We start from the raw sequence: 26,032 nt of genomic DNA, 5'->3' as shown, positions 1-26,032 counted from the left end.
AAATCCTGACATTACCAATGCTAACTTAGGCATCGGAGTGTCTTTTGCAAGTCCCTTGCGCCGTCCCCGGATTCCCCTTAGAGCAAGAGAAGATCAACCAGAGATCAGACGTCCGAGACCCTCAACTGATTTGTGGATTACAAATTTCGGTCCCGTAAGAACATACTCTTTTCTCTTATAAGTTTTATTTGTTTCGTATCGGTCATGTTATATTTTAGGAGTTTAAATAATATTGATTATAACATCGCCAAAAGTTAATTTTATAACAGAATTGATTGGTTTAAAGTTTATTGTTCATTTATTTGAAAAAAGGTTTATGAAATATTTGAAAAGTTCAATTCACCATCCACTTGAACTCAATTTATAAATTCTAACAAATACAAGGGAGAAGATGCATGTTGTATGGAATTGTGTGAGAAATGAATAATTTACCTAGGACTGTAATTCGATATTGTTATGATTTTTGGGCACTCGTTACTGATACAATATTGGCTTCATTGATATTCAAAATTAAATAGATTAAAACATTAGGAGTATAATAATATGGGAAATATGGGGTTACTTTAACAAACTGTCTTCCATTCCCATGCACTCTTTGCAAATTTCTGACTAGAGCAAGGGATATGCAATGCATAACATAGGATTCCCAAATCATTCTTAAATCTAATTTTTATAATAATAAACTTCAAACATAAAAAAGAAATTTCAAAATCATATCAATTCAAATCTAATCAAATACAACTTTGTTTTACACCAGTTGCACATATTTTCACATTTATTTAGTAGGATTCAAGAAGCTCTTGAACCATTGGACTGATTGTTTGGGGTATCTTTTCTGCTTGTCTTTGTAATCGACAAAATACAGTCCGAACCTAGAACTGTATCCAGCTGACCACTCCCAATTATCCAGTAGTGACCAAACAAAATACCCTTTCACATTGCACCCATCTCTGCAAGAAACACTTCATTAGTAGTACTCAATTACCAAATTGTTCATGCAATTTTCCCAAAACTCTGATACAACTAATAACAACCATTATTACATACTTGATAGAAGCCAACAAGTAAGATAAATAGCCACTGTGGTATCTAATCCGTTTTTCGTCCTTTAGAGCATCATTAATGGAGATAAATGGACTATTTGGATCATCCATCCCTGTGAAAGTCATCAGAAAAAAAGATTAAGCTTATAATTTTCACCCTTTGCTGCCATTTTATTCTACTGCAAAAAAGGAAAATAGATTGCATTCCATATTATGGAAAATGAAAATACGAAAAAAACTATGATGCCAAGGTTCTACTACATATAATTTGAAGCAATATCATGATACCTGGTCCTGTGAAAAATAATATAATGAGTCAAGTCACTGAACTTTACATGATATACTTTATCAAACTAGACAGAATAAGTAAGCTAGACAAACTTATTAAAAGAACTATAAATCTACTTGTTATATTAAATAAACACAAATAAACTTGGTTATTATAGAGGAGTCAAACTTGCAATTTAGGTTATATTTAAATATCTTAATGCCAAGTTGCACTCTAGAATTGTTATAGAATGCAAGAATTTGAATATTACCATTTTCCGTGATAAAGACAGGAGGGTTTCCGTACTTTTGTTTAATGTAGATCATTAAGCTTCTCATGCTTTGTGGCACAATATACAACCATATAGAATTTGCCTGCAAGACGAAATTTACATTATTAACAAAAAAATGGTGTTTATTCGCTAAGTAAGTAACTCTCCGTCATTATAGATAAAATGAGAGTTTATTATAATAGAACATGAAAATTAAGTATAAGAAAGACAAAGAGAGAAAACACAGGACAAGACACTTATTCTTTTGTCACAAGTTTTGCTGGCAAACATCGAATTATAATGATGAAGACTTTCGTATGATCTAGCTTAGTAGTCCAGTACCAAAATTTACAGTATCTGAATGAGACAAAATCAGTCGTTTATGACTTACCTTATCCGAAATAGCTTTAGTACCGTTGAATGCTGAAAGCAAAGAGAAAGAAAACAATAACTTAGTGTCAGAACAAAACAACAAAATTATGAATAACTTTGATGAAGAAATGATTGTTTGGTAATGTTTGCTTTGAAACTTACGAAGGGTAATGGTGCCAGAGTCTGCAACGGAATCATGGAGCAGAGTTCCAATTAGATTAGTAGAATTGTTTCTTGCATAAAATGTGGTGTAATGGTTGATTCCCACAAAATCTAATGAACCCTTAACAAGAGCAGCCTCCACTTGCGAAAATTTTGGAAGCCTATTTCCTACTCTACTCCTCATGGAGCTTGGATAATCCCCAAACATCAAAGGGTCAAGAAACCTGCAATTATAGCATATAAAAATTTAGTTTTGATCATGCCCTCGTTTTCATTTTAATGGTTGGAACATATCACGGGCTTTACTTTCAGAGTAAGAACAAATGAGTTTTTTTACAACTCCTCTATAGAACTTCCGGTGAAAACAATTTTCTCTTTCTTCTTCTTATTCAGCCATTTCATTGATGCCTTTGAACATAAACTATTAAAAGTTCAATCTGAGGTACTATGTGAAAGACTTACCATCCCAGTTGAAAATCTTGAGCTCTCTGAGCTGCATCAATGTCTTCTTGGGTATTTTTTTCTGGCTCATACCAAATGACATCAAAAGCTATCCCTAGCGATCCTTTCTGTGCACTCTGCAGTAACCAAACTTATTAATGTTTAGGCTTTCTAATACAGCGTAAATAATTGCAGAAGGAGCATATCTCCACCTGCATAGGCTTTTAAAAGAATAATGAACTATTAACATCTCTGAATAATATTTTGCATTTGATTCATCATATTCGTTTCTCCTTGAACTTATGTCATTACTACAATTTTCACAACTTTTACCTTATATTTTTTCCTATAAATATCTGCTACTGCGGCATGAGAAAGTAGGACATTGTGAGCAACAATGTAAGGTTCAGTAGCAGAGTTCCCTGCCCTGCAAAACAGGTGAAGGAGAATAGAGCATCGTCCAGGCGCTTGTAGACCAACATCATACCCTTGTGTGGCAAATGTATGTGGCTCATTAAATGTGATCCAATGCTTAACCCTGTCCCCAAATTTCTGAAAGCATGTCTCAGCATAAGTTGAAAAGTCCTTTCTGTAGCACACAACAACAAAACAATTATAAGCATATTTTCTCATTGATTAACATAATTTCAAAAGTATTGAAAGTTTTGTATTATATTTTGTACATGATTGAAGTGTTTAGCCATCCATTGTACTTGTCTTCCAAGGCTTGAGGTAAGTCCCAGTGATAGAGGGTGACATATGGTTCCATTCCTGCAAATGTAATGCATCGAGCAATGAGAAACATTGAAGACATCTACATTCAAATAAATCGTGCCTAGATAATACTTACTATGATTAAGAACTTTGAAGATGCAGACAACATTCTAGATGGAAATCGCATTTTATATTCACTGCTTAAATATAAACGTAACAGTTACACAGGGATAATGAAAGTTACCTTTGGCTAGTAGAGCGTTTATGAGTTTATTATAATGATCAACCCCTGCTTGATTGATTTGGCCAGATCCATCTAACACATGAAATGTTAGTGATTCAGATCAGTTTCTTAAGATTACGCATACTTAAAGAGAAAATTTCAAATTAATTACTAATATACTAGATTAATAAAAAAACATTAGTGTTAAAATTATCCAACAGTCAGACTCAGAAAAGGGTTAAAATTCTCTTGGAACTTGATGTGCACGAGTCCTTTTCTTCTGTTATCCAGAAAGCGGGGCTATAACATAGTATACTCCTAAAATTTTGCAGCAAAAATCTATAGCACTGTAGCCATTTACTACAAAATTGTGTCATAAGATAAATCGCATGAAATAGTGGTTGTAAATGGTATTAAATCAAATTGTCTATTTGAATAAAAAGTATGAAAACGCCGCTTACTGGGAAATATCCGAGACCAAGAAATGGAAAATCGATAGGCATCCATCCCCATGTCCTTCATCAGTTGTACATCTTCCTACAGGGAAAAACAATATGCAATTCTCAAAAACAAGCACTACCTTTGACCAAGAGTTAGCGTAATTGTTGAACTGTATCATTAATTTGAAATGTTCTTTTATTGGACCCTTCTTACATTTTTACCTTATTAAGTTCCGACATCTATAATGTTTTTCAATCTATCAGTACTGACATGAGTATAGCCATTTTTTTTCTTAAATAGTTTCATTCATCTACCAATAACTAAAACACTTTTTTATAAACTTTAACCGATTCAATAAAAAGTTTTTCATCGATATATTATAATTTAATTTTACTTATAAATTATTGATTTATTGGTTATTGATATTTAAAATACATATAAAATTTAAAATAAATATGTTATCGTACTTAAATTAAAATTTGAATCAGTTTGCATGTAGAATAAAAAAAGAATAACATTTTCAATCGGTTTCAGATTTTTTACCAGTTCTTAAAATTGAATTTATGATTTCTTTGATCAATTGACCAGTCCAATTTTTAAAATAGAGTTAGGGCAACCCAACCAAAAGTAACATTCAAATTTAGTAAATAATATACGCTTAAGCAACCTTTTCATCTCTCCTAAATTTGTGAATTTTGCATCTAGTTCTCAAATAATTTTTTCCCATCTAATCTTTGATAATTTTTTTTCCGGTTCTTATTTATTAGATTGAATAAAATTGACACGTGTATATATTTTCTTAAAGAAAATGGAAAACACATCACTAATAATGCATTGATGTTTTTTCTTTTTAAAATTATAAAATAGATGTGTTCATTTTACTAGTAAAATTTTATATAAGATAAAATAAAAAACACTTACTTAAAACTAAAAGTATAACTGCAAAAAATTTATAAAAACTAAAAGCGAAAGAAATACTCTTATAAGTTTTACTTAATAGTTGACGTTTAATTTATTAGAATTTACCTATCACTAAACATAGATTTAATCTTCATTTAACGATGTTAATAAACATTACAAAAACTTATGATAAATGCAGAATGTTCAGACGTGATCTATGGTTTTATTTTTAAAATTGTAATCATTCAAATATAAATATAATAATTTATAATCTCTATTTATCAGGCAAAGTGGGGCTTGCGAAGAAAAATAAGTTCCAAAACCAAAATTATTAACTGAACCCATTTTTACTTACTTCGTATCGGTGGTACTGATCAACAGCAACATCAGCATTGCTGAAATCAAGTATCTTGCCTGCAATAAAATGTTTAAATCTAAATAAATAAACTTTATTGCATAAGAATGTGCCAAATTTAAAATTTCCCTAGTTTCTAAATTAAGCTTTCAGGAATTTTATGAGTTCAGTGTTTACTTTTCCTATGAGTAGGGATGTCAACGGGGCGGGTAGGGTACGGGTAGTAGCTCCCCTGTACCCTACCCGCTGGATAAATATCTGCTCCGTACCCGTACCCATATCCGTCGGGTATCCGCCTATTTTTTTCATATCCGCGGGTATCCACAGGTACCCGCGGATGTTTGCAAAATTATTTAGAAATAAATATTTAATCATAAATTCAAATAAAATAAAATATAATACATCATTGTCATAAATTTTAAATAAAGTTCAAATAAACTCAAGTTGGTACAAGTCCAAATAATTGTAGAAGTAAATATAAAATGACGTTCAACACAATGAAAATTCTTTAATTAATGTTTTGATCAACAAATCCACTCTCTCCGATTGATTCTAAAAAATAAACAAATAATAAACCTTAATTGTCACGTGTCAAGTATTCTTATTTTGATTTCATCATTTGGCAACAAGCATACCATAAACGTCATTGTCTATATAAGGTTTGATGTATATGCCCAATTTCAAAGTAAGAAAAAAGAAAAATATCAAGGAGTGTAAGTTTAGCGGGTACGAATATTATGATACCCATACTCGCCCCGTTAACATGCGGATATTAAAAATACCCGTACCCGCGGGTAGCGGATATCCATTTTTAATATCTATTTTCTATCCGTTGCGGGTTTTATCCGCGGATATCCGCGGGTACAAATTTTTTTGACATCCCTACCTATGAGACAGATTATAAACTTTTTTACACTATGTTTTCGATTCAACTGTAAATTAAAAATGATTTTCATTATTTTTAATTGAACTAACACTAACATCTCCTCATTTAAGTTACTGTCACATCAATAATATATTTTTAGTTCAAATTAATAATTAAAGCGTAAAATTAAAAGAGAACTAGTTACGTTCAATTCCAGTTTGCGGCGTCGTTATCTACTTAATGATTTTGCATGAAAGTCGTTAGTTTTCTGGAAAAAGATTCAATTATTGATGAAAAATTCAATTTGATGATTACTTTTGCGTGAACATGTCAAAGAAATCATGTATTATGTAATATTTGAGAGTGAACAATTAGAGGAATGCATATAAATATAGTTTGGTTATAAGAATCTTACCAAAAGTATGTGAAAATGTATCCCACACAGATGGTCCCCTCCCATCTTCTTTCACTGCCCCTTCATACTACATGCAATACAACAAAACAACATCATCATCATCATCTAAATATATTTGCAAACCATTTTAATTAAATTTTAATTTTAATACGTGAAAGAAAAAATAAATTCTTTTTGAGTAATAAGATTAATAACTTTGCACCATATAGTTTTGTCTTTTTAAACTTGATTCATTTTCCACATTGTTACGACTTTTTGGAACTAAACATCATTTTCCACACACACAAAAAAAGGTCCAACTAACTATTATTAAGTAGAGGAACAAAAGTAAAACGAACCCAAATACTAAATTTTGAAATAAATGCAAACTCAAAATGTCAACGAGTAGACTTGGTATTGACTATGTTTCCATGATTTATGAATTATGATTACCATAATAATTGAAGAATCAATTCTCGGAGCATAATGTTAGGTTATATTCCCTTTAATTCAAGCCTTTAATGAAGTTAGTATTCAACAATTTATGATTCTCACAAAGTTGCATAAAATGAACAGTTTACAGCATAAAAAACTATTCACTTCTACTCTAGGGACAAAAATTGACGTATGTAATAAATCATTGGAACTCCTACAATAATTAACAACATTTTCTTTTACAATATTTAAGCAAATATAAAAGGAGAAAAAATATTTAATTAATAATATAAGAATGTTTGATTTAATTAAATTCTAAATTGATCCTAAATTTGATTATTTTAAATTTTTATAATATATTTAAAAAAATATTTAAAATATTTATTTTTTAATTAAGTATTTTTTCATTTAAATTTTTATGTGTATGTCTTTTCTTATTTATAGTTTATAGTGTTACGAAATTTTAATACTAATATAAAAAAATGTATCGTCATTAATGTAAATTTCCAAGTGATTCTTATTATTTTAGTAAGGCCCATTAATTTCTGGTTCCCTTTTTCTGCCCTAAAGAGAAGGGTTGCCCTACAACAGTTAGGCCCAGAGGCTGGCCCATTGGATAAATACCAAACTCGTGTTGTCCTAATCCACTTTTGTTTCATTTTCAAAAACAGACCTAGAGTTGTGTCGTCACACTCCGCTGCCGTAAGGAGCTCTACTAGTGTTACGTTTTCCCGATCGAATAGCGCTCAACCCCGTTTCCGTATTCTACGTAAGTCTCTTTCCAACCTCGCTCGTAGTTCTGTTACAGTTTCGCTGGATAACCCATTTTTCCCCCTGTCTCTCATCCTTTTCCAACACTTAGAGTCGCTCTTGGTATTGCCATTCACCGCTGTTTAAGATCAAAGTCTCGTGCTATTCTTTTCCCAGGTAAGGGAAGCTAGGACCCTCAGCTCTTTGTGTTTTCTTCGTTGTTCTGTCATTATTTCGCGTCTGTATGGTTTGGCTGTTGATGTGTCCGGTTGGATTGAGTTAAAGCATGTTTTGATTCGTGGTTTTGGTTGCTGTACAAGAAAACAGTGGCGAGTGCTGGTTTTCTCGCCCAAGCGAGCTAGTCTCTCCTAGGCGAGATTATCAGAGGCTCGCCCAGGTTTTGTTACACGAATCGTCGCCTAGGCAACTTGTGTTGTTTTTGAGCGAGGAGTGCTCTCGCCTAGGCGAGAAGGAACTCGCCTAAGCGAGACCTCGTAGAGTCACCTGGCCCCTCGCCGTGCTCTTGCCTAGGCGAGAAGGAACTCGCCTGAGCGAGACCTCGTAGAGTCACCTGGCCCCTCGCTGCGCTCTCGCCTAGGCGAGATGGGATCCGCCTGAGCGAGAAGGTCCCTCTCGCCTGAGCGAGCCCTGCTAGCTTGGGCGAGGCAGCGGGCAAGTTTCGATGTTGTTGTTGAGTGCTTCGTTGATGTGTGGTTTGTTATCTGATCCCATATGCCTTACGAGATGGGTTGTGTGATGACGACATGATTAATATGTTACATTTGAAATGAAAATGGCATGTTAGTTGATTGGGTATGAATTGAAAAGCATGGGTTGTATGAACTGTTGATTTTACATGATATTATTGTTATGAGAAATTCTTGGTTGGTGGGTGGAACATGTTTAAAGTATGGGTAGGGCTTAATTCCATGTCTCTTATAATGAGAGATATTGGTGGCGCCTCATCGGTTGGACGTAATTCCATGGATCCTCTTAAGGGGAGTCCTTGGTGGTGCCTCGACAAATGGACGTAATTCCACGGGGGTCGTGGTGGTGCCACAGGGCCAAGGCGTAATTCCATGAAGGCCACGTGGTGGTGCCTCCTGTAAGGGTATAATTCCGTGAAGGCCTCACGGTGACGCCTCAATGCTAGGACGTAATTCCACTGCCATGTGATGGTGCCTCGGGTACATATCCGGATAGTCAAGTCTTAGGTTTTGATATGGATGAGTACTTCACGTGTGTGAGTCTGCTATGTATGTTTGAATGTTAATGGTATGTTGAATGCATGATATGATGACCTTTTCGCTAGCTTACCCTTTTGCTTGCTTGTGTGTTATGTGTGGACTCTACCTTTGCGATGATCATCAACTTTGTTGATGTGAGCAGATGTGAGAACTCCTGACAGTGGTGATGGTAATAGGGATGTTGCAGCTTGACACATTGGACAGGTGTTGGGCCCACTGTGGGGCCCATTACTGGCGGATTCTATTATTTATGTTTTTTTGTACGAACAAGACCTAATATTATTAATTGTGTTATGATTTGTATATTTCTGGTTGGGCCATGTGGGACCCTTTTCTTGTAATCCTGCTGACGTGTTGTTTACATTTCTACTCTAAATCCCGTACTCTCTGATTATCTGTGTATGTGATGTTTTATTAATTAAGGTTATTCGGTTTTTTGAGACGTTACAATTTTTTTATTAAAAATATGTTAAATAACAAGAGTTTGACATCTTATCAGAAATATCAAATCTTCTGAATATACATGTAAGATAAGAGGAACGTTTATCAGTCAAGAATTAAACTGCACATAGGCAATAAGAAAAGAATACAAAAGCGTTAAAATATTAAATAGAACATTTTTTTTAATAAAAAGTTAATTAAAAGTAATCAAAGTTACAAACAAATTAAACCTTAATTAAATGATATAAAAAATGGAAAAAGCATACAAAAGTAAAATCACTTTAAACGATGTATTTTTAGAGAAAATAACATTCACTTTCGTTGTTTTTTTGTTGGTATTTATCCTACACTCTTCTTCATGAAAGCTTACATAGAACTCCTCTTATATTTTGTTGTCATCTATTATTTTCTCTAGAAAAAAAAACTATTACATATATTGTTGTAACCGATGAAAAATAATCTCAAAATGTGAAAATGATATACTTTTATAATATCACACTTTTTTTTCTAATGTGAATATGTGGTATCACTTTGATATATACCAGCACCTTCATCGTGGAGACAGTTAGTTAACATATACACGTCATGAAGTCGGAAGAAAAGAATCTAAAGCCCAAAGCCCAGAAACGAAGGAGAAGGGTAAAGTCATGACAAGACAAGGTTTTGGCTTTTTCTATCAGAGAGGAAAAAAAAAACACAAACAAAAAATAATTAAAAAAAAATCGTTCAGATGAAGCTGAAACGATGAATGGTGTACGAACCTGAAAAGCCGAAGAAGCAGTTCCGAAAACGAAGCCATTGGGGAAGTTTTCGCGGTTTATCTCCGACGTGCATATTCGCATCTGAACCAATGCCATCATAGCCAATATCAAAACAGTGCCTCCTCTTGAGGCCATGGTTCGTGAGAGAGAGAGAAGATTGAGATTTGGAAGAGAAGAGAGAAAGTGTATTTAGAGATTGAGAATTTTGGGGAGAATATATAGAGAGGGGAAATTTAGGGAAGGAAGTTATGGAGCCAATTAACGATGAGATAAATGGGTTTTGAGTGGGAGTGTGTGAATGCGGGAGAAGAATAAATGCATAAAAGAACATTTATGGCATGTGAATGTGGGGTGTTGAAGCCGAAAAAACTAGAAATTTTCACAAATTGTGAATAATTGCAGTGTTGCTTTCCCATTCTGTTTTCTTCGATACCATATATTTTCTTTCTTTATCTTTGTCTATATCTATTACATGTTTGCTTCAAGTAACATAGTAGAACTTTGTGTAAACGGTTTTCTTTGCACTTTAGAAAATCCAAGGATCGACATGCTCTTGTTGTCTACAATTATAAAATTCATTACTCTACTTCCTTGTTGGCATGTGTTTTCTTTCTTCAACTTCTCTCGACTCTTTCCTGTAATTCATATTTTTTTCTTAAATAATAAATATCTCAGTATTTTTGTGTTGCTTCAAAATTATTTTCATCCATAATTATATACCTATACTTATGTATACACAATTTTCTATTTGATCTCTTATAAGATAATGATTGTTAATTAACCTTTTAAGAAGAGTAACTGTTATTTTGATTTTCTTTTTTTAATAAAAACCAATTGCAATTAATAACTGAAGAGAATGGTAAACTAAAATATATTTTTTAAATTATTTTTATAATGTTAAATATCATTAGCTTTTAATTTTATTAATTTAGTATATTTCACTTATAAAAATTAAAGTAATTAATATAACTTGTGTTGTTTTGTAGAGTTATAATGTAACTTGATGCAAACAAAATTAAACATTATGTAGATTAAAATTATCAATAATAATTTATTAAATGAATTTATTATATTAGATCAAACACATTTTTTTACTATCTCCTCACTTTAAATATATATAACTATATATTTATAACGATATAGAAACATGATTTTCTTATTTTGTGTGCAATCCATATTTTTATTTTATATCTCTTCTATAACAATATATAAAGAGGATTTTCACTTTTGTGTCTACATCCCAAAATTTCAATTTTACCCTTCAAAATATAATTATTTATTAAACTTTTGAAAATTGACTATTAGAGGCTTTATATAAAACGGTTTATCTCTGCTTTTTTTTTTTATCACCAATTATTCTTTCATCTTTTCTTATATATTTCACTTTATTTTTAACAAATGTAATTTTATTTTATATATTAACTTAATAACATTACAATATAATTACCTACTAATATAATATCACACATATTTAAAATGCGTAGCACGAGAGTGCCTTGTGTTTACGCTAATATAATATAATTGTGTTAACTAACTTTTCAAGAGTAACCGTTATTTAAAATTTTTTTGAATGAAACTCCACTGCAATTAATATTAACGGAAGAAAATTGTAAGCTAAAATATAATTTTTAAATTATTTTTATAATGTTAAATATCAGTGGCTTTTTTTTTAATATTTAGTATATTTCACTTGTAAAAGTTAAAATAATTAATATAACTTATATTGTTTTGTAGAGTTATAATCCAACACTTGATACAAACAAAAATAAAAAATACATAAACTAAAATCATTTATAATAATAGGGACAATAGTTACATTATATAATGAAAAAGATTGATGTTCAGGATGTGTTGGACTCTAAGCAAGCCAAGTTAGAGTTTTTAGGGTTTTGCATCTCCAGATTCACACGTGTCTCCCCCTTGTAAATTGACTTTGAGATTAGTAGAGTTATGCGTTTTATATTGTTACATTTGAGCTTGTTATTTTATGTTTTATATTGCTATATTTGAGTGAGTTAATTGAAGTTCTCTTATCTCTTGGAGCCTTGAAAACGAACCTTCACATCTAAATAACCAAGGTTATCTTAATGTCTAGTGAGAAATTTCCCCGTGCTTGCTTAATCTCCTAAAACATTTATGCAATTTGAGTGCTTTTTACATATTTGAGTTTATGCTTGCTAATAGACCATTAGTAATTTCTTAGAGTTAGGCTTTTATTGTGTCTTGTTTAAGTTTCAAGTGTCAATTTGCTTCAAGTAGGATTTCTTCATTTTGTGCTTCTTGATCAATTGTGCTTTTAAAAAGAAAAGTATCAAATCTATGTTAGAAAGTAGTGATTTCGGTTTGCACCTTGAAAATAGTGAAAAATACTTTGCGAAAGTTCAAAAGAAATGTCCATACTTTAAATCTTATTTTCATTACATACTTTAAAGAAAAATAATTAATGTTCTTTTATTAGAAACCAATTATAGAATACTTTCAACATTTTAATCTTATTAACCTCAAACTGAACTAATAATTGAATTGCTACTATTTTTGAATAAAATTTGCATTTGAACCACGTTTATATCATCAAATCAATCGTGGATGGGATGTAACCAATGAGATTTTTGCATATATTAAAACCAACTCAATTGCAAAAAGTGGTGGACCTACTATTAGATATATAATTGTAGGAGTTTCTATATAACTTTTCATCATATGGGAAAAGTTAGAAGATCTCTGGTGTTGCATTAATGAGGGAGGTGAAAAACATTATTATTTGTAGTGGATCATGATATGTGGTTGTATTTTGAAATAGTTTGGATAACGAGGAAGAGCAAATATAGGGGTGACAGTTGTGGTGGAAACTCATGAAATAAAGAATGAAGAAAGATTTAAAACAATGAATCCTAGATATGGATGTTATGAGTTGGAAGATCATGCATAATATAATAAAGGGGAAGTAGAAATTTATGTTGAACACGTTTTTAGTGAAGATTGCATAATTGAGTTTGTTAAAGGTTTTACAATTGATGGATTGAATGGCAGTTTGGAATGTCAACGGGGTGGGTAGGATATGGGTAGTAGTTTCCCCGTACCCTACCCGCTGGATAAATATCTATCATGTACTCGTACCCATATTTGTGCGGTATCTGTTATGTGGGTACCCGTATATTTTTTTAATATCCACAGGTACATGCAGATATTTACAAAAGAAAATTTTAATATTTAACAACAATTTTAACCATAAATTCAAATAAAAATAAAATGCATAACATTCATAAATTTTAAACAAATTGCAAATAACCCATTTAAATAGTATTGAATGACGGTTTACAAAGAAATAGAGATTTTTTTGAAACCAATTGATAAAAAATAACCATTCAAAATCAATGTGTTAATTTTTAATCATGTTTTTTAAATTTAAATTAAATTATAACGGGTACAAATACTATGATACCCGTACCCACCCCATTAACATGCGGGCATAAAAAATACTCGTACCCATTACCAAAGGTATCAATTTACAATATCTATTTCCTACCCTGTTGCGGGTTTTATTTGCGGATATCCGTAGATACGAATTTTTTTGACATCCCTAATGACAACGAAGGTGATGATGTAGCTTATGATGATGATGATGATGTTTGCAAAGGAGGTGGGTTTGGAGTGAGGGATGCAAAGGATGTTGGTGTTAATGGTGAGGGTGGTAAGACTAGAATTGGGGATGAAAAGGTTGTTCATGCTAGTGATGATAATGGTGAGGCTAAAATTGGGGATGAGGAGGTTATTGCTACTAATGGTTATAGTAGGTCAATTGAAGATATCCAACTTGAAGATAATTAAGAGCAACAACATTCAAATGAAGATGATGGATTTGAAAGGGAAGTTCGATCACATATAAATGTGATTGATGTGATAAAAATGACAAAAAAAAATTACTTGGAGAGGCAAGAAGGAGAAGTAGTGAATGAAGATATTGTTCCAAGTAGTTTTCGGACAAGTAAAATGTTAGAATTATGGTGCTTGATTTAGTCCCATATCACTTAGAATAGTGAGATGTGGTTCTCTATTTTACTATATAAGAGACTCTATGTAAAGCTTTAAGATACACCAAAAATACAAATACTTCCTAGTGTAGTCGTGGACGTAGGCATACACATTGTAGCCGAACCACGTTAAATTCTCTGTGTCTATTTTTCTCTCCTTTATTCTTTCCTTTATTGCCTTGTTCCTAACAATTGGTATCAAGAGCCATTTTTCTTAGTATGCTCTGTGGTTGCAGCATTGTCTGATCTTCCACATCAGAAAAGATTTGGTTTCTATTTTTTTCTTCTTGGGGATCTCAGTTTAGAGAAGTAGTGGGAGCTTTGGTCAAAGGCAGCAGGAGCTTTGGTCAAAGGCAGCAGGAGCTTTGGTCAAAAGCCGCAGCAGGAGCTTTGGTCAAAGGCAGCAGGAGCTTTGGTCAAAGGCAGCAGGAGCTTTGGTCAAAAGCCGCAGCAGGAGCTTTGGTCAAAAGTAGCAGGAGCTTTCGTCAAAGCAGCAAGAGCAATGGCATTGGAAGAAGGAAAGGTGAGGATTGAGAAGTTTGATGGCAATGACTTCGGGTTCTGGAAGATGCAGATAGAGGACTACCTGTATCAGAAGAAGTTGTATCTACCCTTAACAGGGCAAAAGCCAATTGACATGGAGCAGGCGGAATGGGATTTGTTAGATCGGCAGACACTCGGTGTGATCCGATTGACATTAGCCAAGAATGTTGCGTTCAACATCATGAACGAGAACACAACCGTAGATTTGATGAAGGCATTGTCAAATATGTATGAGAAGCCATCTGCAGCCAATAAAGTGTATTTGATTCGCAGACTAGTCAACCTAAAAATGGGTGAAGGTAACTCGATTACTAATCATATTAGTGAATTCAATACAATTATTGCGCAATTGACATCAGTGCAAATAACATTTGATGATGAGGTGAAAGCATTAATTTTATTATCATCTCTTCCGGAAAGTTGGAGTGCAACTGTTACTGCAGTTAGTAATTCTGCAAGTAATAGTAAGTTGAAGCTTGATAACATCCGTGACTTGATCTTAAGCGAAGATGTTCGCAGGAAAAGTTCAGGGGAATCTTCCAGTTCTAGTTCCGGTTCAGCATTGAGTACTGAAACTAGAGGAAGAAGTAGCCAGAAAGGTCGTAATTAAGGCCGAGGCAGATCAAAGTCTAGAGAGAAATCAAAACCAAAATTCCGGAATGATATCACTTGTTGGAATTGTCAGAAAAGGGGTCACTTTACAAATCAATGTAGGGCTCCAAGGAAGAACAACAACAACAAGAGGCAAGATAGTGATCAATCAGCAAATGCAGCAACTGATGAAATTGAAGATGCACTATTATGTAGTCTAGATAGTTCTATTGATTCATGGATTATGGACTCAGGTGCGTCATTTCATACTACACCTTCTTTAGAACTATTATCTAACTATGTTCCAGGAAAGTTTGGGAAGGTCTACCTTGCAGATGGAAAATCTCTTGATATTATAGGAAGAGGTGATATCAATATCAGAACCTCTAATGGAAGTGTGTGGACTTTGAAGAATGTCAGACATATTCCAACCTTAAAGAGAAACTTAATATCTATAGGGCAGTTGGATGATGAGGGGCATTACACCACCTTTGGAGATGGACACTGGAAAGTAATGAAAGGTAATCTTGTTGTTGCTCGTGGAAAGAAGCGAGGATCTCTTTACATGATTGCAGATGAGGATATGATATCAGTTGCAGAAGTTGGCAACAGTTCCTCTTTGTGGCATCAGAGACTTGGGCATATGAGTGAGAAAGGAATGAAGCTCATGGTCTCAAAAGGTAAAATACCTAACTTGAAGCATGTTGACGTTGGACCTTGCGAACATTGTATCTTTGGAAAGCAGAAAAAGGTTAGCTTCTCCAAAACAAGTAAGTCGTCTAAAGTTGAAAGACTAGCACTAGTGCATACAGATATTTGGGGGCCAGCTCCAGTGAAATCTCTTGGAGGTTCACAGTATTACGTAACCTTCATTGATGACTATACAAGAAAGGTATGGGTTTATTTTCTTAAAAATAAATCTGATGTGTTTTCTGTGTTTAAAAGGTGGAAACAGGAGGTTGAGACTCAAACAGGTTTAAAGATTAAATGTTTGAAGTCTGATAATGGTGGAGAATATGACAGTAATCAATTCAAGGAGTTTTGTTCAGAGAATGGGATCAGAATGATCAAGACGGTTCCAGGAACACCAGAACAAAACGGTGTGGCAGAAAGAATGAACAGAACCTTGAATGAGAGAGCAAGATGTATGAGAATCCAGTCAGGATTACCCAAGGTATTTTGGGCAGATGCAATAAGCACAGCAGCCTATCTCATAAACAGAGGACCATCAGTTCCTTTAGGCTATCAGTTACCTGAAGAAGTATGGTCTGGAAATGAGGTAAACCTTTCACATCTGAAAGTTTTTGGTTGTGCTTCATATATTTTTTGAACTCTAATAGTAGAGATAAATTGGACCCTAAGGCAAAGCGATGCTATTTCATTGGCTATGGATCTGACATATATGGCTACAGGTTTTGGGATGACCAAAACAAGAAAATTATCAGAAGTAGAAATGTTACTTTTAATGAAAACATGTTCTATAAGGACAAGACTGCAGAATTTGCAGATGCAAATAAAAAGCCAGAGCAGGTATCATTAGAAGAAATTTCAGAAAGTGATGTAGCCAACAGAAGGCAGAATACAGATGTAGAGCCTGAGTCAGAGCCCGAGTCAGAGTTTGGGTCAGAACCTGAACAGATAGTAGAGTCAGTAACTCCTGAATTACCGACTAGAAAGTCTAGCAGAACAATTGTAGCACCACAAAGGTACTCCCTTTCATTACATTACTTGTTGTTGACTGATGCTGGTGAGCCAGAGCATTTTGCTGAGGCTATGTAGGGAGGTGAATCTATTAAGTGGGAGCTAGCAATGGAAGATGAGATAAAGTCTCTTCAGAAGAATAAGACATGGTCTTTAACCAAGCTTCTAGAAGGAAAGAAGGTTTTGCAAAACAGGTGGGTCTATCGGTTAAAAGAAGAACCAGATGGCAACAAACGATATAAGGCCAGACTCGTAGTAAAAGGGTTCCAACAGAGACAAGGAATTGACTTCACATAAATTTTCTCTCCTGTTGTCAAGATGACTACCATCAGAGTTATCTTGAGTATAGTAGCTGTAGAAAATCTTCATCTGGAGCAGTTAGATGTGAAAACTGCATTCCTACATGGAGATCTTGAGGAAGAAATCTTTATGGCACAACCAAAAGGTTTTGAAGTACAAGGCAAAGATAATCTTGTATGCAAGCTTCATAAAAGTTTGTATGGGTTGAAACAAGCACCGCGACAATGGTATAAGAAGTTTAATGAGTTTATGAGAAACTCAGGATTTCACAGATGTGAAGAAGATCATTGTTGTTACGTGAAGAAATATGTTGATAGTTATATCATTCTTGCCTTGTATGTTGATGACATGTTGATTGCTGGTGCTAATATGGCAGAAATTGACAGGTTGAAGAAACAATTGTCAGAAAATTTTGAAATGAAGGATCTTGGTCCAGCCAAGCAAATTCTTGGTATGAGAATTTCCAGGGATAGATCTAAAGGTATTCTAAATTTATCTCAGGAAAAATATATAGAAAAGTTACTTAGCAGGTTCAATGTTGGAAATGCTAAAACCAAGAATACACCTTTGGGAACTCACTTAAAGTTCTCAAAAAGGCAATCTTCTCAGACAGAGGAAGAAGAAAATCACATGTCTAAAGTGCCATATGCATCTGCAGTAGGGAGCTTGATGTATGCTATGGTTTGCACTAGACCTGATATAGCACATGCAGTGGGAGTTGTGAGCAGGTTTCTATCCAATCCCGGAAAGGAGCATTGGGAAGGCGTGAAGTGGATATTGAGATATTTGAAGGGCACTTCAAAGATGCATTTGTCCTTTAAAAGAAGTAATCTCACTTTACAGGGGTTTTCTGATGCAGATTTGGGAGGTGATTTGGATGGTAGAAAGAGCACAACAGGTTATATTTTTACGTTGGGTGGCACAGCTATCAGTTGGAAGTCCAAACTTCAAGGAAGAGTCTCTCTTTCAACCACTGAAGCTGAATATATAGCTATCTCAGAAACAGCAAAAGAGATGATATGGTTGAAGAATCTTTTAAAAGAATTAGGAAAAGGGCAAGATGAACCTTCATTGTTTAGTGACAGTCAAAGTGCCATTTGTCTTACTAAAAATCCAATTCTTCACTCTAGATGCAAACACATTGAATTGAAGTATCATTTTATCAGAAACTTGATAAATGATGGAGATTTGATTTTGTTGAAGATTCCAGGTGCAGAGAATCCAGCTGATATGTTGACTAAGACAGTCACAACAACTAAGTTGAGGCTTTGCATTGCCTCAACTGGCCTTCGAGAAAATTGATGATGAAGGCACTACACTAGGTGGTAATGTAAATCAAACCCCAAGTGGGAGAATTGTTAGAATTATGGTGCTTGATTTAGTCCCACATCGCTTAGAATAGTGAGATGTGGTTCTCTATTTTACTATATAAGAGACTCTATGTAAAGCTTTAAGATACACTAAAAATACAAATACTTCCTAGTGTAGTCATGGACGTAGGCATACACATTGTAGCCGAACCACGTTAAATTCTCTGTGTCTATTTTTCTCTCCTTTATTCTTTCCTTTATTGCCTTGTTCCTAACATAAAATTGTTGATAATCATGAAATACATGAAAAATTCAATAGTGAAAAGTTAGTTAGTTATGTGGATGTGTATAGTGATGGAAGTACTCTGAGGTAATTTTAGACTGATTCTTGCGGTCTAGAACTTAAGAACTTCAAACCCAATGCGATTCTTCTATTCTTGGTTGAATGAATCCTTGCCTTAAGTGCTAGAACTTGATACCTAACCCAAGATTTAGAGCTTTACTAACCTCTAACAAGAATGAGATGGTTTGATTGGACAATAGTTTGAAATTAGTTTTCTAACTCAATCCAAACCGGTGAAATAAGATGAGTGATCAAGTCATCCAAGCAATACAACATAAATCAAACCATAAATATTTGAATGAAAGCATTAATAAATACCTAAGAAGTAGGAGTATAGAGAATTAGAATTGATTACATCCAACCTCAACATGAGAGAGTTTAACCAGTCATAGAATATTGCAATACAATTTCAACATTATTTAGACACAAAATTTACAATAAAAGCATATCTCTCTAGCCTCGTAACATTGTATTCGTACTTTTTTACTACTTATTTACTTCTTCACTCAATTCTTAAAATAAATACATGAGTTTTCACTAATGCTCAACTCTAGCCTTTGACGCTCAGTTGCAAAGGTTTCATTCTATCTAGGGTTTCTTCTTTCTTTGCCGCCTTAATTGTCTTGTGCGATTTTCTTGCTGCTTAGTTGTGCATCACCTTTGACTCTCCTTTATCTGCCTTTGATTTTTCTCTTGATTACCTTTAGTGCTTAACGCCATTTTCTTGTGGCTCAGTTGCAAAAAGTCATATTCTAGATCTTTTCAAATTGTGTTTCTAGCATTCGGTGACAAATTTTGGGACTTGGCTACATCATCTTTTAATTCCTTTTGAAATTGTTTCAAATAATCAAAGATTCATCAATTTCTTATTTTTTTGCTTCTTAGTGTCTCAATTATGTAATTCTAAGCTATAGGGATTTGATTTACTCAAAATTATATCAATTGGATGCATTTTAAGTGCCCAAATCATATGTCAAATTAAGTAATCTTGACACTTATCATTATGATAACTGAAAACATAGACAATAAATATTATTTCATTATTTGCAAGGTCTTATATGAATTTTTGATGAAACTTTAGAAGATGCGGAACATTGGTTCTCTCTAAGACATCTATACAACAATTTCAAGAAGAAAAAAAAGGTAATGAACAAGCATATGAATGGTTACTTTCAATTCTTTTAAATGTTGGTGCAAACATGCCTCTAGTTCCTATTATAAATGTGACATCCTTATGAATAACCTGTCAAAATCCTTTAATAGTACACTTTTATTAAGTAGGGATAAACCAATAATCACAATGATGTAGTGAATTTTAACATATTTGATGAGTAGATTTTCAACTTTTAAGGATATTTTATTGTAAATATCTTGGTATTGTAATGTTAAAACCAAGGAAAAGGCTACATAGGGAAGTTGTGAAAACTGGGAATTGGATAGGTATTTGGTCTAAGCATAACAAGTTTGAAGTTACTTAGGGTATTTTTCCATGGATTTGATATTGACCTTAAGTAAGGGTCACACTTGCATGTGTTATTTTTGGGACTTAGTGGATATACCTAGTAGAGATGATGTTGCAATTAATTATAGGTTAGAACAACCTGAAGAGATATGCACAGATATTATAAGAGGGATGCATATGAAGCTTGTTATGGTGAAAAAATTTTCCCAGTTAATGGACAATAGTTATGGCAAAAAAAAAAAATACACAACAAACCCTACTTCTAATATATAAGACACCTCTAAGAAGATGGTCACAACAATAGAGATTCTAGAAATGTTATAATGAAGTTTAGTATATATTGGTAATATGGTAACAACAATGTAGATTCTAGAAATGGGACAAAAAAGACTACATAAATAAACCCCCTAGCCATTATAATAGTCGTGTTATTTTTACATTATGATACGTTAGTTTCTATTCTATTTTATATATATATATATATATATATATATATATATATATATATATATATATATATATATATATATATATATATATATATATATATATATAAAAGGGAAAATGAAGACACAAAAATATATGGCTAGAATGACTAGAGTCAAGGTTATACCTCTGGAATGACAAACAAAACCTCATATAATTGGCTCAATCAACACTGAAAAGGAAGTTGAGATTAACCAACTCGATTTACAAGATAGTAATGTATTTGCAATAAAATAATCCTTAGTCAACATATTATTGATTCCTTGGAAAATTATTTTGCAAATGACAAGGAAAAAACAAAGAAATTTTCCATAGTGTTAAATATAAGTAGCTAAGCAACATAAAATATTCTCTCGTTCTTCCATCGCAATTGTAGTAGAAAATCCATCCCTTAGCGCATAATCAATTAAGGAAAACATGTTAATACTCTTATTATTTTGCTACAAAACTTGTTTGCTAATTTGAAACAACTTCGTAACAAATTTTCCCAAGCTAGTTCCTAGATAATTTGTAGCTATTTATCCTTAGCTATTCTATAGCATATTTGTAGCTATTTTTTCCTAATTACTTGCAAGTAAATTTGTAGTAAACAATTCTAAGTTATTCCGAACAAATATGCTATAAGATATGTCTTAGTTAATTTATAGTGAATCCAAAACAAATTGTTACAAATTATCCTTAGTTATTCCCTAGCTAACCCATATCAAATTGTAACTATTTATCCCTAGCTAATCCCCAACAAAATCATAGCAATGTCAAAATCTACCAAAAAGCTATGTAGTCTTATTTGTACTTTATCAAATGTCTATCCTATATGTTTATTAAATGTAATTTTAAATAAAAAAATATCATCAATATTGCTAAACAATATGTAAGAAACTTATCAAATTTTACCACTTTCAAAATACTCAAAATCAAGAACATAATAAAAGTATATTTTTATATTTGTAACACCCTAGGCGGATATAACTTGATAAAGCAAATATCATATAATATTTTTCCATGTTAAAATAATATATAGTTCCCAAGTGCGGGAAATTTAAAACTTATATTGTTGAAGTTTAATTACACTTAATCATCCTTATTACAAATCCATTATAGAGAAAATCATAATAAAATCTTATTACAAAATGTTTGTAAATAAAACATAAAGTAATTTCCCCATAGTCTGCCCCGCTCTATCTCTAAGAATCAATGTCCTCACTTAGATTCACATATGCTTTCGCGTGACAAGTCACACGATCATCGCCAAACACAAACATAAAGGGTGAGCTAAACAGAATATAAAATAAATAATGAGAATTAGCACCTACCTAACTACCTAACATATTTCTTTATGCATAGACTTCCTTTTACCCTTTTCCCCAATCTCATAACCTATATGAGAAGGATTCACACACACTTTGGTCCTCAAGGATTATCATACTTCCATGAACCTACCCGCTCGTGTTCCAACTCTACGAACCTCCCCGTCCGTAGTCCGTCTCTACGAACCTACCCACTCGTAGTCCAACATGCATGAACATCTGCTCTGAACCTCCCCGCTCATAGCAGCCTTAGGTGTGAGCACGAAACATACAAATCTCCCCGCTCGTATCCCCACACAAGAGTACAACTGATATGGACCTCCCTACCCGCATCAATCACACATTTCCATCTCCATTATGAACCTCCCCGCTTGTAACTAATTCCAGCATATCCTAGACCAACCCATCAAGTCCATCCATGTAAAACCATCTACAAAAGACCCTGGCCCCTGCACTATCGTCTTGCGCTGCCAGGCAAAATTGTGCTCTAGACCACTTGGCGGTATTCCCCTACCGCCAGGCGTCACGCATCTAGTGACCCCTCTATTTGTGGCTTATTGCCTGACGGATTAAGCCTTACCACCAGGCGTTATGTGCTATAGGTACTCCATGCTTTGTAGCTATCGCCTGGCGGTGTCATCTCTACTGTCAGGCGCTACACCAGTAGAGCGAACCTATTGGTTTAGGCACTACAGATTGGTTTATCACACATCAAGCATCACAATACTTACTTTGAATACAATTACACATCATCACAACTCTATATACTTCAAATTACATAATTACAATCCTTAACAATCCATAAATCATAAGCATTCATGCACTCAAACTTTGGTGATATGACATCCCTTAAGAGTAGCCTAACATATACTTGAAACATGTGAAGATAAGAACTAGTATATCAATCATGCGTACAATTTTACCAACATCACAACACATATGATACATTTCCACCCTAAAGTACCTCATCCCAATTCAAGATTCATCATAAGCATTCATGCACTCAAACTTTAATGATATGACATCCCTTAAGAGTAGCCTAGCATATACATGAAACATGTGAAGATAGGAACTAGTATATCAATCATGTGTACAATTTTACCAACATCACAACACATATGATACATTTCCACCCTAAAGTACCTTATCCCAATTCAAGATTCATTCCAGCCACATGATACACAATTCATACGCAAGTGCACCTTATTAGTTATTTGATTACATTATTAGATCATACATGTAAGTGAAGCATTCCTAAATTGCCACTCCTAGGCTTTTAAAACATGCAATCAGTTTACTAATATCAACAATACCTCTTCTACTCTTTTCCTTTCTATGATTCAAACCAATACAAGTCTTATTACATCCCATATCCTTGGTGCATGAATTAAACACACTCATGTTTAAACCTGTACACTATATCATGACATTATTTTTAGGATTCAGGATAAGTCCTAATAGTCTAAATTTGTTGCCAAAGTAGACAACCAAAACATGTTGCTGGTCATCGTCTATTGCCTGACTGCAACACCTGTACCGCTAGGCGGTGCATTAGTTTTTTGGGAATCCCAGAATTCCCTTGCACCTAATTGAAACCCTAAACCTTCTATAACACAATTCAATCATCGAGTTGCACATAATTTACGTACAATCATATTTCCAGCATGCATACACATTCAATTAATCCATACACTTGCTAAATAGCCAATTTAGTAATCCGTGCAACACATTTGGCATCCATCTCCAAATCCTCATAAAAACTCTCATGTTCATGAAACTCCCCCCCCCCCAATCATCAAATCATCACAAGTAGGGAAACATTCTTAGTAAATTATATAATTAAACAAACAATTAAGAGCATAGAAATTTCCAGATCATCCAGACATATCATAGATCACCCCAAAAATGAAGATCCCACCAAAAAATAGTTTGTACCGTCAGGCGGGCCTTCATTGTTGTCAGGCGGTTCTTCGCAGAACCCAGAAATTTGGGTGAAAACAAAATGAGTCACCTAGTGGGTCTCCTTAGCGATTTTTCTTTGTTTCGCCAAGCCTCAATCCTTTCTGGTTTCTCAGAGGATTTCTAAAGTTTCTAGGTTTTTTCCACCACCTAGCAAAATTAGAACATAAAAAGAGTCTACTCACACTAGCCAAGGTTTGAACTCACATCCTTCCAACCCATCAGGCATATGCATAACCATCAAGCTATCATGTGATTCATGTCAATTCACACATACATACAAGGTTAAATCATGCTTCCACATTCACAATATATTTGTAAAATAAAACACAATTCAAATATCACACTAACGACACATAGGATTCAAACCCAAGTCTTTTCAACATCCCCAAGTACTCTCAACCAATTGACCTAGTATTATTCCTTGTCCATGACTTGTCAATTAATTCTCTTAGGGTTACTTCCAACCCACAATTATTTGTAATTTATTTATTATTATTTATTCAAATTTCCCAGGTCTTATAGTATCACAATTATCAATATACATTATTAAAATAAAAAGAAACAATATCATCATCTTCATTTTTTATTCTCATTATATATTTTTATTGATGTTGATGATAATATATGTAATATCGAAAATATTTGTGTCATGAACAACTCCATTTGTTCATGCATTTGTTATTGTAAAAGTGTTTGCATTTCTGCTTGTGCTTGGAATTGTGGTTGCATTTGTACTTGCATACCATTTGTGCCTTCAAGTGAGCTTGTACTTGTTGTGCATGTGCCTCTATTTGTGCTTGTAGTTTTACTTGTAGTTGTTTTTTATATTCTATTTGTAGATATAATTATGTTTATGTTTGTTGTTGCATTTGAGACATTCATGTAGTTATTGTAGTAATTTCTTCCACTATAGGTGCATAATTTGAATTTGTAGAAGGAGCTACAATTGATGAAGATAAACCATTCACACTAATGATGGTAAGATCCAAGCTATGACCAATATTGTAAATTCTACCTTTCTTATTTTCACTTTCAACCTTCATACATACATCTAAGTTAACTTTAGGATGCTTTGATATATCTTCTCCATATTTTTTCTATTATAGAACTTTTATATAATTCCTAATATAAGAAATAATTACTTTGTAAGATAAGATTAAATAAAATCTTACCTTTAAAATGTATATGTTTATAATGAACTTCTTTTTTGTTGTACTGGAAAAAATATTGACCATTTTTTCTTTTATGAAATTTATTGTATGGTTCACTATAAGAAACAAACCTACTACACTCTATCTCCTAGATTTTATTTTATGATACATCTACATCATATTCTCTAACTTATTTTATTATATCATAATACATCTACATCCAATTTACCAAGAACAAATATGTATCTATCTATTAAGAAACCATAATACATCTAGATGATATCCACCACATGTGTATACAACATATAAGTATTATTAGCAAAATGGGATGACGACTATCGTCTTTTTCAAGTGTTGTCCAAATCTTGTTGACCCTCCAATGTGCATCATAACATCTAGCATGGGTGTCCCAATATTTTTATCAACAATAGATTTGCTTTCCATTATTTTGTCTTTCATAGGTCAACTAAAGTGCCTCATATATCAATCCTTATTTCTCTTGATTTAAATCATTTTAAGTTTGGTATACTATTTGAGTATGTAGAGTCTCTTGTTTTTTTTCCTTGTCTTAGCTAAAAAGCCAAAATAGCAATCCATGCATATCAAATTTCAAACCTTTCTTGCCATGCTACCATTTTACCTACAAACTATTGATAATGAAAGATTTTAAAAAATAAAATTACTTAATTTTATTTAAGAGTAACAATACAATATTGAATGAGTTATCCTCTTATTCACTAAAAGTGAAATATTAAAACTGTT

The 26,032-nt window shown here is 33.2% G+C and overlaps 1 protein-coding gene across 1 annotated transcript; it reads right to left on the bottom strand.

The window, feature by feature from the left end:
• Window positions 1-562: 562 nt before the first annotated feature.
• On the bottom strand, window positions 563-10,459 carry LOC114176483 (beta-glucosidase 40-like). Its single transcript, XM_028061531.1, has 13 exons — window positions 10,084-10,459; window positions 6,471-6,537; window positions 5,191-5,249; window positions 3,956-4,031; window positions 3,516-3,587; window positions 3,241-3,328; window positions 2,891-3,146; window positions 2,579-2,694; window positions 2,117-2,340; window positions 1,974-2,005; window positions 1,583-1,685; window positions 1,048-1,156; window positions 563-950 (listed from the first exon to the last, which is right to left on the bottom strand). The coding sequence occupies exons 1-13, from the start codon at window positions 10,216-10,218 to the stop codon at window positions 776-778; spliced, it is 1,512 nt and encodes a 503-aa protein (XP_027917332.1). The 5' UTR covers window positions 10,219-10,459; the 3' UTR covers window positions 563-775.
• Window positions 10,460-26,032: the final 15,573 nt, after the last annotated feature.

Source organism: Vigna unguiculata, chromosome 3 (assembly GCF_004118075.2).
Source record: "Vigna unguiculata cultivar IT97K-499-35 chromosome 3, ASM411807v1, whole genome shotgun sequence".
Taxonomy (NCBI): Eukaryota; Viridiplantae; Streptophyta; class Magnoliopsida; order Fabales; family Fabaceae; genus Vigna; species Vigna unguiculata.
This window is presented reverse-complemented; position numbering and strand designations above follow the sequence as displayed.